Below are 12198 nucleotides of genomic sequence, written 5' to 3' on the forward strand. Positions count from 1 at the left end.
TTTCTCTTTTACTATATCTCCATGCCTTGTATTATATAGTTGCAAAACTGCAATCTATAGATATCTGCTGGTCTTATTATTATATAGGGACATTGTGAGAAGTCAATGGTTGTGATATTTCCCCTTGTAAAATATTAAATGTGACTATATATTTTATATATTCTTATATAAGTACATATATACTTATATGTGACATTATATCTGCTTATATATTTTTGTTCTCGTTCAGTCATTTCAGTCATGTTCATGACCTGTTTGGGGTTTTCTTGGCAAAGATACTGGAGTGGTTTGCCATTTCCTTCTCTAGTTTATTTTACTGATGAGAAACTAAGACAAACAGGGTTAAGTGACTTGCCCAGAGCCACATAGCTAGTAAGTGTCTGAGGCCAGATTTGAACTCATGAGATGAAACTTTCTTACTTCAGGCATGGTACTCTATCCACTGTGCCATGTAGCTGCCAAGATACTTATATATAATGTCATGCTTATACCTCTGTCTCTATATAACTTGCAACAATTTTAGGCATGGAAAAGGCTGAATTTTCTATATTTTATTCCCAGACAAGCCTTACTACTCCTTATCCTAGAGTTATTTCATAATCCATAACCCAAAGACCTGATAGTAAGTGACGGAACTAGAATTTGACCCTATATTTTCTGATTCCAAGTACAATGACCTTTCTATTATGCCACAAAGCTTCTCAGCCTCCTTCCAATTATGTCTAACAGGATGCCAGCTACCTTTGGTTGACCTTTTGTTTTTTTTTAAGCACATACTTTACAATCCAAAGTTGTTTACTTTATGGAAAATGAAAGTAAACAATAATCAAAATAGGAACAATGAATGGAATTAATTTACATTCTAAACTATAGGATTCTAGCTATGCAGTATGGTACACAGGATGCTGGCATCAGGTATCTACTCTCTGAGGGAGAAGGCTAGTATAAACATCAAAAAATTAGGAACTATCTATTAAGGAGTGTCAAATATACTTGCTGCTCATATCTTTCCCCAGAATCTTCTTCAAGTTTAACTTTCAGAACTTTGAATTATGAGATGAATAACTCAGACAAGAGAAAAGTCAATAAACTACATTTGAGGAGTTTAATATCAATGGACCATAAAATAATATAATTAGTCTTATAAGGAAAAACTAGTAATTACTATGATCCAAGTAACTCTAAGATACAACAACTAAGGTAACTTAAATTTACATACCATCACAAATGACAACACCATATACAATTATATTACCCCAATGCAGCCTAATCACTCTTAAAAGTCCATAATGTCAAGTAGCCAAGCATGTCATTAGGGAAAAAAAGCAAACTATTTTTATATAAATAAGTGTCTCTATATATGAATTTACACACAAATATATACATAACCATGCTTTCATTCATTAATAGTCCTAGCTTATGTACAAGCTGAACACAACATGAGGAAGCACAGAACAATTAGTGTAGATTCTCAGAAAGTAAGGATTACTTCTAAAATGAAAAGGTTTCTTACAATTTGGAACTCTTTAAAGCAGAGCTATTTCTCTAAGTATGAAATGACCCCATAACAAACAAGTGACCCAGTATTTTGAATAATTACAAATATCATCAGTGTTAGTCTTTTATCTATGCAAAATAGAATTGGCTGATCAAATAAACAAAGACTACATTCATCAATTACTCAAAACTGATGAAAACTATCCTTAGGTCCACAAAACAGTTGCTTTTTAGCAAAAACAATGCCAATACACTAATAAACTTTTGGAAATATAATAATATACACAAAGAAAAATATTTTTTTCTGAATTTTGGTTCCAATTCATAATGTAGATTTAATCAGAAACATGCACTTTTATTTAAACACTTAATTTATAAAAAAATCAAGTTGATATCTGGAAAAGAGTAATGTCAATTTTATTGCTGTAACTACCAGTATAATATTGTTTTTTGAGGAAAAAAAGATTTATTTAAAATATTTCCAATCTTATTTCTATTTCATCATTTTTTGGGTTGTAATTCCAAAAGTTTGGCATGATATTATTGGTATTTTATATTGACTGGTATTTTATATTCATTTATAAGTTGCCTATTAAACATTTTTAAAGACACAAATATTACTATTGCTCACTCTTAAACTACTGGTATGTAAAGTACTATACCTTTAAGAATAAATCAAATCCTATTCATAATCCAAACACATGCTGGTTCTCCACACACACCATATCTCATTCCGATTCAAAGATCAGAGTCCCCAGAGAGACATTCTGCAAACAAAAGTCCTTCGTGGTAGGTGGAGAAGTCAGTCCAGGAGTCAAACACAACCAACAGAGAGCACCCGGGTGTGATATTCAGCACAGTATCATCAGAGAGAAAAAGCCCAACCACATGGCATCCTTGAAATGCCGAGTTTCTTATCTATCTCCCAACAGTAACTACAGGATCTCCTTCCTGAGGTAAAGTGTGCTTTTAATAATGACAAAAATTTTAAAAATTCATTCCAGAAACAGCAGAAAAACTTAATAACCTACCATTTTCTTTGCACTCTTCTGGAGGTTTAGCCTTTTTCGCAAGTCGTGGATCCAGCCATGATGTTGTCTTTGTGTTATGGCTGAAAAGAAAAGAGATCACTCTGAACAGACACATACTGAAAGGAATCAAGTTTATTCCTTTAAAAAAAAGGTTAGTCCAAAAAAATTGCAATCGATACACTTAATTTGCTTACTGGTTCTAAGTAGCCCTGAAGGAGGTGTAAGAGTAATTGTTCAAGGCAGCTGTAAATTTGGCAACCTCAGCTCCCTGTCCTCAAAGCAGCTATTTTTATTAAAATCAACTAGAATGTTGCCAAGTTAACCTCATTGAAAATTCAGAACTCATCCAGAGCAAAAGGAATTTATTACAAATACAGGGTTCTCCAGTTGGAAGCGCATAGTTCGCATACTCTGATACTGTTTTCTGAGTTTTGCAAAAGAATTATTTTAATCACAAACTTGCTCTTTTCATAAATACTTGTTTGTTACCCTTTAACAGCAGTGCTGGCAAAAGCATAGCAAAAGTGATGTAAATTAGAACGTGTTCTTGTAAGTTCGGCTTTCTCTCCCATAATGATTAATAGCAATTTCATTAAGCAACCTTTAGCTATTTTTCTTTTAAATATTTCTAAAACCAGTCAAAGGATAAGTGAGAGATATTTAATTTGAAGGAAAAATATTTTTATTTGGTTATTCCTAGAAGATAGCTTTCAGGAATTAATAATGCAATAACCTCTAAATTTATAGAACCTGCCTTCAGGAAAGTATTCTGCCAATTAAAAAAATCTTAACAAAAATGCCTAGAGTTTCTAATGGGAATTTTAAAAATCTTCACTTCATATAGACCATTTCTGAAAGTAACTATACATTTTCATTTAAAGATAAAACAGAAGTCAAACACCTACGAAGTTGCAAAGGTCTGTCACTTAATTACCTGTTGTTAGTTTTATGATAACCTTTATCCCTTTGATTGCATAAGCAGAGAATGTAGTCTTTGTGACTTGCAACCTTGGGCAAGTCCCTTAATTTCTCTGGGCCTCAGTTTCCTTATCTATAAAATAAGGGGGCTGTACCAGATGCCCTCCAAAGTCTCTACCAGTTTTAGATATTCTAAAACCACTAACAGGTCTGCAGTGCATTCTTACTCGGTTCCTCCCTATGGCTTTCTCAACCTCCAACACAGACTTCGAAGAAGATCACTACCAGCTCATGAAGAAAAAGTTGTAGACCCATATTTTAACTAAGGGGTTGGCAAACTAAAGCCTGAAGGCCAAATCTCACCTGTTATTTGCATTTTGTACAGCCTATGAAGTTAGCATGCTTTTTATACCATAGTTTGTCAATTCTTGTATCTAGCTGGTGGGGGTAGAGGGAAGGCCCATCACACCTAAAAGCTGATGGTAGTTTGCAAGGGAGAAAGATCTCAATCCTCTGGCAAAAACCATGAAGTAAACTTGTCGCTATTCAGGACTGAACGCCACTTTCTTTTCCATTAGAATTTTCCCCTCTGGTATCATAACCATTGTTCAAATATGAGGTCATGGCCTAGAGTGGGAGTCAGATAGTCTGGGTTTGAATCCTGGCTCTAGTACTTAAAGGTGACCTTGGGAATGTCATTTAATCCCTTTGAGTTGTTCTTTCACAATGTGTAAAATAAGGACCTTGTATTAGATGAAGTCCAAAGTTCTTTATCACTCTAAATGGAGATAGGAAATTTTTTATGGGGTTATCCAAGCAGAGATTGGATGACTGCTTGCCAGAGATGTTACAGAAGGGGTTGCTGTTCAGGTACAGGCTGGACTAGAGGGCCCCTGAGGTTCTTTGTACATTTAAGATTCAGTAATTTTCTAAATCCTTTGTTCTATTATGAGACAAGAAGTTCTCCCATGACATGGGCATTTCAAAAGTCTTCTTCTAAAAGTGATGATTCTTACCTTGATGAGGAGAATTTCAAAGCAGAAATGAGGGAAGGATAGCAGCATGGTAAGCCAGCAGGGAAGATGTTTGAGGGCCTCCCATTATCTTCAAATCCCCAATTGTAGAGGACACTAAATCTAGCTTTGTGTAGCCCCTCCCTGATTCCAGAGACAAAGAACAGGAGCAAAAGTCCATGTGACCTTTGCAGCCATTCACTAATTACCAATTATCAGTTATGTGGCTGTGGCCAAGTCCCTTCTCTTTTCTGGTGCTCAATTTCATCATTAATAGCAGGAAATAGGGCAGGGGATTGTACTTCCTGCCTCCACAGACTGGTTGAATGAAGTCAACAATTATCTATTAAGTACCTACTGTGTTCCACAGGATGATATCTTAATGTGGTTTGTAGAGTAAAACAGAAGGAAAAGCTCAAGCTCTTTAGCTGAAGGACGCATTAATCACTGCTCTTGCAGAAGCCTTCCTTATTTCTTACCCTCTAAATGGGGTGGCAGGAGTTACATTTTGGACTTTTTCCTTCATCTTACAGAAATCAGAAATTGATTGCTCAGGAAGGGCTTCTCACAACTTTTTGGAATTGTCCTACTGAAGACTGTATTAGTACAAATAGCAATATAGAAGAAAGGTCCTTAGAATGTTTCCCCTAGCCAACAAACCAAAAAGCATTTATTAAGCATGTGTGAGTGTGTGAGTGTGAGAATGTGTGCGTGCGTGTGTGTGTGTGTGTGTGTGTGTGTATAAAGTCAATCAGTCAATCAATAAAGATTTATTGCCTGCTATGTCCCCGGTACTTTGCTAAGTGCTGGGAAGACAAGAAAGGCAAGGGACAAAAACGAAACTGTCTCAGCCCTCAACGACCTTACAGTCTATTGTAATCAGTCAGCATTTATTTATTCATCTAGTTTTAAAAGGACTGGTATGGAGAGGCACTTGCATTCCAATCTGACCTGCCTTTCCAATCTTGCTTATGCCCTGCAAAGCTTTTTATGCTGAAGGAAAAAAGACAAGACACACACTTAAAACATCAGCCCATCCCAAACTTCCTTACTTCTCCTTACATAAATAGGGAAATAGCTTTATTTTCTCATCTACTTCATTATTCTGGGCACAAAAACAATTAGAAACAGAATACCTATAAAAATTTAGTACAAGATTCATTTAAGCCAGAAGCATTTAACAAGGGGGAGGCCAATCTTTTTTTTTTTTCACCTAGACTAGCTTCTTTCCTCATCCTTCTCTTCACGTTACTGGATAGTACCTTCTAAGCATCTCAGATGAATGTGAATGTGTCCACGATTCAGTATGACTACTACTGAGCCACTGCAACAGGGGGTCAAAGTAACATTTCTTGTGTGGCACCTCCATTGTGCTAAAATATCGGACACTTTACTATAGAATGTGAATTTCTAGCTTTTGCAAGTTTGTATGAGGCATTTAATTTTAGTGGCTTTTTGGGATGGACTATAATTAACAATCTGTCAGTTTAGTACGGTTTGACAGATGAAGTCCTAGCACAACTTCTTTAAGATGATCTGTGGGGAGCAGTTGCTACCTACGGTAATCGTTAATTCTTGGAGACACAGAAGACCATTTCTCAATTGTGGCTCTCACCACCCTTGTAATTTGCATGTTCCTGCAAGATACATTACAAAGGAGATATTTATAATGTGGTTGGGATACAGTAGAATTAGTTTGTCTTTATCTTCTTTTAAAACAACAACAACCACTGCCACCACCTTTTAGAAATCCAACAATTCAGTTTAAGAAGAACTATATTAAAATGTAGGCAGGGAACAATGTGTAGAATTTGATCAATTTGCTTACAGCACATTGTCCTCCCTCCTTTTGGGAAGGGACAGATTTCTTCCATTTGCACTGCTTGCATATAGCCCCAGATGCATGACATAAATTTTCCACAACTAACCAAGTTGCGTGGGATGTATATAAGTGACAGGAAAATAAGATGCTAAGGTTATAATCTTGTATTCCAATTTCAGCTCCTGAAGCAGCAATACAAACACAATTTCTATAGTCTGAATGTGCAAAGCAGCTATTTTCTTATTCCAGGTGGGAAATGGAAGAATACTTTCCAAGAATTTTGGAACACAATTAGCACCAATGATATCATAATAATGCTTGTTAAGAGTTTTTTTTTAAATGGAAATTATATAGAAGATGGTTTCAGAGGAGAGAATAGGATCCCATAGAAAGAGCACTAGATCCCCAGTGGATACATGGTCGAAGGATATGAAGACCATTCAAAAGAAGAAATTCAAACTATCAACAATGGAATAATAAGAAAATCTTGAAATTATGAACAAGAGGAATAAGAATGAAAAGAACAGAGGTCTCAATACCTCAGATAGAGTAATCTGGTAAAATGACAAAAGATGGGAAAAATTAATACTGGAGGTCCTACAGGAAGACAGGCATACTAATATATTGATGGAAGAGCTGTAGATCATTCTAACCATTTAAAAAATAATTTGGAATTATTCAAGAAAAGTCAATGGACATGTATATGACTTTTGACCCAGTAATCCTACTCCTAGGCAAACATACAAAGAGGTCAATAACAAAAAGTCCAATATATACCAAAATAGTTATAGCAGTGCTTTCAGGTATAGTAAAATAAATATAATAAACTATTTGTAAGAAAGTAGGTACCCACTGAATAGTGAATGCCTGAACCAATTGCTATATATAAATTTAGTGGAACATGCTGTGCCACAAGGAAAAAAAAAAGGTGAATATAAGGAACCTAGAAAAAAAAAACTAACACATGGGAAGACTCTTATGTGCTTAGCAGGACTAGAAAAATAATAAGCAGAATTACTTGGAAATTGTAAAAGGAAACAACACTTAAAGACAGCTGCTGATTAATTGTAATGAACAATTTCAGAATCAGAGAGAAAATGATGAATACATTTCCCTTTCCTTGGTAGAAAAGTGGATGACAGCAGGTGTAGAGTACTTTATATGCTGTCAAAGCTAGTTACTTTCATAGTAGTTTTTGCTTAACTATTTTTCTTTGTTATAAGGCAAGGTCTACTGGCAGTCTAGAAGTGTACTGAAAAAGGTCCAAAACACTTGTATTGGTGAGCAGGTATGCTCACCTTTCCTTGTAAACAAGTTTTTAAAATCAGAGGTTCGTGTCTTTTTCCCTTTTTATTTGGTCATATTTTTGTTAAATATTCTATATGGTACCAATTATGTTTCCTGTTCAGTCAATACCATTTATATCAATAAAATTTTTAAACATGAAACCATATAAAATTTACCAACTTTATAATTATAATTTTACATTAAAATACTAAATTAAACTCATGCATATGTAAAATTACATGTATGCTTATATTCACAATTCAATTCAATTAGCATTTATTATGTATTAGTGTAAAGAGGGCATAGGAAAATACATGAAGCTAAAATCATGTTAGAGAATTATTTTATCCTGATAAAATAGGATCAATATTTAAATCATTTTCAAGCTGTAAAGGTACTTTATTAAAAATTGGTGAAATATTTTGTCTAATATGAAGCCTATGCAAATCACATTGATTTTCAGGCATAAGCTTCCTTTCTTTCTTTTCCTTTTCTGCATTCTTTTAATGGAACACAAAGTAATATATTGTTTCCATTATTGCAGGAATAATTGTAAACTATTTAATCCATTGCAGTTTTGCTAATGAGAGTGTTCATTCATAAATTTTACAAACATTTGTTACAATGTACTAAGATGTAAAATGAATTGTGTCAGGTACCGATTATACCCATAATATATGTGTGTACATATGCATAAATATGTTTATGTGTTTATATGTACATATGTATATTTTATATACACCCATATATATGGAGGGAGGGAGAGAAGGAGAGGGGGGCAAGGGGTAGAGAGAAACAGAGAGGGGGGGGGCAGAGAAAAACAGAGTCATGAGATCCCAGGTAAACCAAATCATTCTTAGAATATGCATAGATAAGCTGGGAAGGAGAACAGATATAGATATGTATATGTGTATGTTTGAATCCAGACAGATAGATATGGTCTTTTGTATTTTGGTTTCACTTGGAAAATAAGAATAGACTCATAAACAGGGATAATCCATACGTTATATGAAAATGCCTGAAAATACTTATTTTGAATGTTCAGTTCTCTGATGCTATAGGTAAATTAAATTTCTAGCATGCTAAAAATCCTACAAGAATAGACTGAAATAAGATTGGCCTCAAAAGCACTGTATTAGATAAAACATTATCATTTGCACACGGGATACACAAGTTCTTTCAGACGCTATTACAGCATTAATTGATACATTTTCTCAAAAGGTTTATGTGTTTTAAAGTTTCTTTCATAATGGTAACTTGGATCTTAGAGACAAATAGAGAAAACACATTTTTTTTCTGCCTTTATTTTGATGATCATAACGTGGTAGGTATTGATTAGATCTTAAGATATTGAAATTAAAACCATTGGGTAATTATTTTATACATACAAGAACTCCACACTCTTCTTAGCCACATGAGGTAATAACATTCAAACAATACCTTTTGTGTCCCTTTTAATTTACACAGCTACCTGAAGAGAGATCGATTGTGAATTCAGTCACCTGTGATCAATCAACAGCCAATAATGAGGCTTCTGGTAAAATTGTACACAATTTGCTTATGCAAATATTTTCAAGCCATATTTGCTTCTATTATTATTAACATGTGTATGTATGCATGTATGTACATACATGCGTATGGCTATGGCTTAAAATTCATCAGTATGAAGACCTCCTGGTATGCAAACTCCAACCACAGATCTATATGTAATTTCTTGGCAATTTCCCATCATAGAGAATTGACTATCAAACTGAAAATTAAGTGACTTGTCCACAGCCACACTGCTAGTATGAGTCAGAGGCAAGACTCAAGCATATGTTTTCCTAACTCCAAGCCAACCCAACAGCACTGTATCATATGCTTCTTCCATCATTACCATTTCTACCAATAGCTGACATTTGTATAACAGGTAACAGTTTTTAAAGCATGTACATTATCTTGTTTGACCATCTCATTCTCCTATTCAAAACAACTCTAGTGGGTCCCTATGTTTACCTCCAGAATCAAATATAAAATCCTCTATTTAACTTTTAAAGCCCTTTATAATCCACTGCCTTCTTAATTTTCTAGTCTTTTTTATGATTTATTTGATATTTTTTGGTTTTTAGCATTGATTTCCACAAGATTTTATTACAAATTTTCTACCCATTTCTACCCTCCCCCCACTCCAAGAAGGCACATATTCTGACTATCCTCTTCCCCCTTCTATCACCCCACTCCCCCTTTCCCCCATCCCTTTTGCCCTTACTTTCTTGTAGGGCAAGATAGATTTCTATGCCCCATTGCCTGTATATCTTATTTCCCAGTTGCATGCAAAAACAACTTTTTTTTTGAGCATCTGCTTTTAAAACTTTGAGTTCCAAATTCTCTCCCCTCTTCCCTCCCCACCCACTCTCCCAAAGAAGGGAAGCAATTCAACATAGGCCAGACATGTATCATTATGCAAAACACTCCCATAAACAGTCAAGTTGTGAAAGACTAACTATATTTTGCTCCCTCCTATCCTGTTCCCCTTTATTCAATTTTCTCCCTTGACCTTGTCCCTTTTCAAAAGTGATTGCTTTTGGTTACTTTTCCCCCATCTGCCCTCTCTTCTATCGTCCCCACTTTTTTATCCCCTTCCCCCTACTTTCATGAGGGGTAAGATACCCAATTGAGTGTGTATGTTATTCCCTCCTCAAGTCAAATCCAGTGAAAGCAAGTTTCACTCATTCTCCCTCACCTGCCCCCTTTTACCTTCCAATGAACTGCTTTTTCTTGCCACTTTTATATGGGATAATTTGCCCCATTCTATCTCTCCCTTTCTCCCCCTCTCAATATATTCTTCTCTCATCCCTTAATTTTATTTTATGTTTTAGATATCATCCCTTCATATTCAACTCATCCTGTGCCCTCTGTCTATGTATATGTATATTCCCTTCAAGTACCCTAATACTAAGAAAGGTCTCATGAATTACACACATGATCTTTCCATGTAGGAATGTAAGCAAAACAGTTCAACTTTCGCAAGTCCCTTATGATTTCTCTTTCTTATTTACCTTTTCATGCTTCTCTTGATTCTTATGTTTGAAAGTCAAATTTTCACTGAGAAAGCTTGAAAGTACTCTATTTTATTGAAAATCCATATTTTGCCTTGGAGCATTATACTCAGTTTTGCTGGCAGGTGATTCTTGGTTTTAATCCCAATTCCTTTGACTTCTGGAATATCATATTCCAAGCCCTTTGATCCCTTAATGTGGAAGCTGCTATATCTTGTATTATCCTGATTGTGTTTCCACAATACTCAAATTGTTTCTTCCTGGCTGCTTGCAGTATTTTCTCCTTGATCTGGGAATTCTGGAATTTGGCAACAATATTCCTAGGAGCTTTTTTTGGGGGGGGATCTTTTTTAAGGAGGCAATCAGTGGATTCTTTCAATTTCTATTTTACCCTCTGGCTCTAGAATATCGAGGCAATTTTCCTTGATAATTTCTTGAAAGTTGGTGTCTAGGCTCTTTTTTTGATCATGCTTTCAGGTAGTCCAATAATTTTTAAATTATCTCTCCTGGATCTATTTTCCAGGTCAGTGGTTTTTCCAAGGAGATATTTCACATTGTCTTCCATTTTTCATTTCTTTGGTTCTGTTTTATAATATCTTGATTTCTCATAAAGTCACTAGCTTCCACTTGCTCCAATCTAATTTTTAAGGTAGCATTTTCTTCAGTGGTCTTTTGGACCTCCTTTTCCATTTGGCTAATTCTGCCTTTCAGGCCATTCTTCTCCTCATTGACTTTTTAAAGCCCTTTTGCCATTTGAGTTAGTCTATTTTTTAAGGTGTTATTTCCTTCAGTATTTTTTTGGGTCTTCTTTAGCAAGTCATTGACTTGTTTTTCATAGTTTTCTTGCATCACTCTCATTTCTCTTCCCAATTTTTCCTCTACTTCTCTTACTTGCTTTTCCAAATTCTTTTTGAGCTCTTCCATGGCCTGAGACCATTTGGTATTTTTCTTGGAGCCTTTTGATGTAGGCTTTTTGACTTTGTTGACTTCTTCCGGCTGTCTGTTTTGTTATTCTTTGTCACCAAAAAAAAAAAAGATTCCAAAGTCTGAGTCTGAATGTGAGTCCATTTTTGCTGCCTGTTCATGTTCCCAGTCAACTACTTGACCCTTAAGCTTTTTTGTCTAGGTATGACTGCATGTAGAGTGTGCTTTGTCCCAAGCTTTAGGGGCTGCTCTGCTGTTTTCAGAGCTACTTCTACACAGCAAGCTCTGCCACACGAGCACTCCTCCTCCCCCAAGAACCACCAACCAGGACTGCGACTCAGATCCAAGCAGGCTCTGCACTCCTGCTCTGATCCCGCCACTTAATTCCTCCCACTGGGTAGACCTGGGGCCAGAAACAACTGAAGCTGTGGCTCCGGAAGCTGCCCCAGAGCTGCACCACTTCCATGCCCCTGGGGCTGGGGCAAACTGTGCACTCCTTTCACTCCCTTCCAGCAGTTTTTCCCACTAACCTTCTCTGTTGTCTGTGGTGTGTGAGGGTTGACAAGTCTGGTAACTGCCACAGCTCACTGATTCAGGTTGCTAGGGCCTGTTCCGCCCAGCTCCCGGTCTGGTTGGTGCAGGGGCAGCCCATGGCTGAGCTCTGCTCT

The 12198-nt window shown here is 35.9% G+C and overlaps 1 protein-coding gene across 1 annotated transcript in view; it reads right to left on the reverse strand.

Annotated features, from left to right (window-relative positions):
* Positions 1-2075: 2075 nt before the first annotated feature.
* Positions 2076-12198, reverse strand: part of LOC118851096 (membrane-associated guanylate kinase, WW and PDZ domain-containing protein 2-like) — a 95046-nt gene continuing 84923 nt past the window's right edge. The window contains exons 4-5 of the mRNA XM_036760649.1: positions 2529-2608; positions 2076-2086 (exon numbers count right to left, since the gene is read on the reverse strand). Of these exons, the coding sequence (XP_036616544.1) occupies positions 2076-2086; positions 2529-2608 (91 nt within the window). The remainder of the gene's footprint in view (positions 2087-2528; positions 2609-12198) is intronic.

The sequence above is a fragment of the Trichosurus vulpecula genome, chromosome 5, assembly GCF_011100635.1.
Source record: "Trichosurus vulpecula isolate mTriVul1 chromosome 5, mTriVul1.pri, whole genome shotgun sequence".
Classification (NCBI taxonomy): domain Eukaryota; kingdom Metazoa; phylum Chordata; class Mammalia; order Diprotodontia; family Phalangeridae; genus Trichosurus; species Trichosurus vulpecula.